At 39.1% G+C, this 4129-nt stretch overlaps 1 protein-coding gene across 2 annotated transcripts in view; it reads left to right on the top strand.

Annotated features, from left to right (window-relative positions):
- The window catches only part of Spef2 (sperm flagellar 2), a 182379-nt gene that overhangs the window by 37873 nt on the left and 140377 nt on the right, over positions 1-4129 (top strand). For both annotated transcript variants that reach the window (XM_031360243.1, XM_031360242.1), the window contains exon 8: positions 2019-2207. In XM_031360243.1, the coding sequence (XP_031216103.1) occupies positions 2019-2207 (189 nt within the window). The remainder of the gene's footprint in view (positions 1-2018; positions 2208-4129) is intronic.

The raw sequence follows: 4129 nt of genomic DNA, 5'->3' as shown, positions 1-4129 counted from the left end.
TATCAGGCTCCTGTCATCCAGCACTTGCTGGCATCCACAATAGTGTCTAGATTTGATGGTTGAATATGTGAAGGATTCCCAGGTGGATCAGTCTCTGGATTGTCCTTCCTTCAGTCTCTGCTCCATAGTTTAACTCTGCAAATCCTTCCATGAGTATTTTGTTCCTTCTTTTAAGAAGGAACGAAGTATCCACACTTTGGTCTTCCTTCTTGAGTTTCTTACGATTTGTGGTTTGTACTTTGTGTATTCTGACCTTCTAGGCTAATATCCATTTATCAGAGAATGCATACCATGTATGTTCTTTTGTGATTGGGTTACTTCACTCAGGATGATATTCTCCAGGTCCATCCATTTCCCCAAGAATTTCATAAATTCACTCTTTTTAATAGCTGAGTAGTACTCCATTGTGTAGATGTACCACATTTTCTGTATCCATTCCTCTGTTGAGGGACATCTGGGTTGTTTCCAGTTTCTGGCTATTATAAATAAGGCTGTTATGAACATGGTGGAGCATGTGTCCTTATACATGTTGTCTGTCACTCTGAGTCGGATATCATAGATAAATCTTCACATCACAATAACAAAATCCCTACTTATAAATTTTCAAAGCACCCTCATTAGTGACTTTATACCCTAAAGTACTCAGTTATTTATAAGTCGTACTGTGGCCCATCCTTTCAAAACAGTCAGTTATGGATCTGGTTAAAAGTTACTTGAGTAAATACTTAGCTTGACCTCAAGGGAGAAGTGGGAAAGCCTGTGTCTTAGTCAGAGTTTATATTCCTGCACAAAACATCATGACCAAGAAGCAAGTTGGGGAGGAAAGGATTTATTTAGCTTACACTTCCACATTGCTGGTCATCACTAAAGGAAGTCAGGACAGGAACTCATAGAAGGCAGGAACTTGGAGGCAGGAGCTGATGTACATGCCTTGGAGGGGTGCTGCTTACTGGATTGCTTCCCATGGCTTGTTCAGCTTTCTTTTTTAAAGAACCCAGAACTACCAGCCCAGGGATGGCACCACCTACAATGAGCTGAGTCCTCCCCACTTGATCAGAAAATGAGAAAATGCCTTACAGCTGGATCTCATGGAGGCATTTCCTGAAGGGAGGCTACTTTCTCTGTAATAACTCCAGCTTTGTCAAGTTGACTCACAAAACCAGCCAAAACAGACTGTAAACAAATTGAGACTATCTAGGTTACATATTTGAAATCTTTCCCAATTACTCTAAAGAAAGTTAAGATAGAAGTGAATTCTCCATTATTTTTATGTATTCATTCACAGGATAATTCATTACAGGATAATTCATCTAGGTTGTAAGTTTGTAGTCTTTCTTAGCAGAAACCATCATGAATTGTAGTTTAGAGAGGAATATAACTTGCAACTTCAGTAAATGATTCTGAATTTCAGAAGCATGAGCTACTTTTATACTAGAACAACAACAACAACAAAATCTTTCCAACTAAGCTTTTATGTGAAGGTTCTTACATTTCTTAAAACTGAAACTTAACACACAGAGCCTGGATACAGCCATCCCACTGTAGATTTTGATTTTTTGCGGGAGAAAGACACCAGTTCCAAATTTACCTGAATTGTCTTTCCAAAAGTAGTTATACTGACATGCATATATCTAATTTCCAAACTTCCAAAAAATATAGTTATAAATTGAGAATTGCATTCCTTTTTTGAAACCTCACATAATTTGTTTTCATTAAATTTCAAGGGAATTAACAACTTATTTGAAGCAATTGCAAGTTTCCATACCATAAAGTTTCTAGAAAGATCTATTACTAAATCTCTATGATTAAATAGCATTTGTGTGTGGGTGTGTATGTGTGTGTGTGCACATGTGTGTGTGTGTGTTTATGTGTGTTCTGCTCAAAGTTAAACCAAAGAGCGAAAGTAGGCTTAACTGACTATCATGCCTTTCACACATTATTTGCAAACTGGCTTCTGAGCCACTGATAACCTGGACTTGGCTTTGGCAAGTCATTGGCTCTTGTGCTGGTGTTCACAGGAGGCCTATCGGGAAGAGCAGCTCATTCACCGGCTCATGCGCCAGTCCCAGCAGGAGCGCAGGATTGCTGTGCAGCTCATGCATGTTCGCCACGAGAAGGAAGTTTTGTGGCAAAATAGAATTTTCCGAGAGAAACAATTTGAAGAAAGACGGCTTAAGGATTTCCAGGATGCTCTTGATAGAGAAGCGGTAAATAAAATCTCGATTAAAAATCCTATTTGGTCATCAGTTTCTAACTGACACGGTAGGAGGAAGCCCCTACATAGTATACCCTTCACCAGCTGCCTTGATTCTAAGCATTGCATGCTTGCCACCAGTTCTGTGCTCTCCATTTTTGCTTGCCTTTTTAGTTCTAGTTCCAAACGATTCCTCAGGAAATGCTGTTGAGTGTTAATATTCTCTGAGTTCTTGGATATTGATGATAGTGTCTCTCTACGTGCTTGTCAGTTTGAAGTAATTTGTTTGAAATACAAGGTATTTCCCTTGAATACCGAAAGTATATCTCTCCACTTTCTTCAGATCTAGTTTTGCTGACAGAAGGCTGATGATAGTCCTCTAATTTTCATATCGTGGAATAATTGTCTTTACCTCAGACACCCAGTGGACTTTCCTGTCTCTAAAGTTACTAGTGTAAGCACTGGTATGAACTATTTTAGGAGACTATTCTGAGGCAGAACAAGAGCTTTGGAGAAGCTTTCTTTCAATAAGAAAGAGTTCGTTTTAAATAAACATTTCATTACTCTGGAATGACACAACTTCCCAGGCCTATATTATATTGCACTGCTCCTTCCTCTAAACTATAATAATCCAAATGGGAAGGCAGGGATACTGTAACTTATTGTCAGTGAGAACAGTGCCTAGAAGCCAAAATCTGTCTCCTGAGTATGTTCTTTGCTACTATGATATTATTTTGAAACTCAAAAATCAAAATATCCAATGTGTTACTCATTTACTATGTCATATTTCTCCTGAACTTCCTGTGTATGCTTTCTTGTAACAAAAATAGTTTTGTTTATCAATGGATTTCTTGACTCAATTTTTGTCTATTTTCCTTTGGGGAAATCATACTTATATTATCAGTTTATCAAACTTGATACAGATAAATATCTTGATTACGGAGGCACGGAACTCAACTTTTCAGGTAGCTTGCATATGCTGTCATAAAACCTTCTTAAATGAGTCTGGACAAGAGAGAAGCTCTTTCAGTAAATAATGGCATTCACCTACAGGCTTCTTTTATATTTCCTCTTTCTTCTTTTAGGGCTGCTGCATACATTTTATAATGAGATAAGACTGCTCAGTGACTAGCACAGAGCTAATGGAAGAGCTAGGGAGACCAAAAAGGAAGAGAGGTACTGAGGAAGCCAAGATGAGAAAGGGGAGACAGGAAGGATTGGAGGGAGGGGGCATGGATGGAGGGAGGGAGGGAAAGAGGGAAGGAAGGAAGGAAGGAAGGGAGGGAGGAAGGGAGGGAGGAGAGCAGGCAGCTAGGCAGTGCTTGCTGACTCCTTCTATGATACTTCATGATAAAGCACATTTTATCCAGACCAGTAGTTCTTGATTTTAAATTTTGGTACCACCTACTGTTATGAATAATAATTAATCACAAAATTGTGAGCATTTGCTTCAAACCACAATTGCATTATTCTCATTATATGCACAGAAAACTATTACAAAATCCATAGAGGAACACTATCTGTAAGTTTTACACATACGGAAAGAGAAACCAATAGTTTAAAAGTCAAGTGTGTTAGGATCAGAGCCTTCCTATAGGTCTCTGTAGCCCAATCTCAGCTATTAAGAAGTACTATATCCACAGGCTTCTTTTATATTTCCCCTTTCTTCTTTTAGGGCTGCTGCATACATTGTTATAATGAGATAAGACTGCACAGTGACTAGCTCAGAGCTAATGGAAGAGCTAGAGAAAAAGTAAGCAGATAGAAAAAAGGGAGAGAGACACAGACAAAGCCAAGATGAGAAAGGAAACTCAGGAAGGATTGGAGAGAGGGGGCATGGATGAATGGATGGATGGATGGAGGGAGGGAGGGAAGGAAGGAAAGAGGGAAGGAAGGAAGGAAGGAAGAGAGGAAGGAAGGAAGGAAGGAAGAAAG

The sequence above is a fragment of the Mastomys coucha genome, unplaced genomic scaffold, assembly GCF_008632895.1.
Source record: "Mastomys coucha isolate ucsf_1 unplaced genomic scaffold, UCSF_Mcou_1 pScaffold8, whole genome shotgun sequence".
Classification (NCBI taxonomy): domain Eukaryota; kingdom Metazoa; phylum Chordata; class Mammalia; order Rodentia; family Muridae; genus Mastomys; species Mastomys coucha.
Note: the sequence above shows the minus strand (reverse complement) of the source record. Positions and strands in the feature narration are given on the sequence as shown.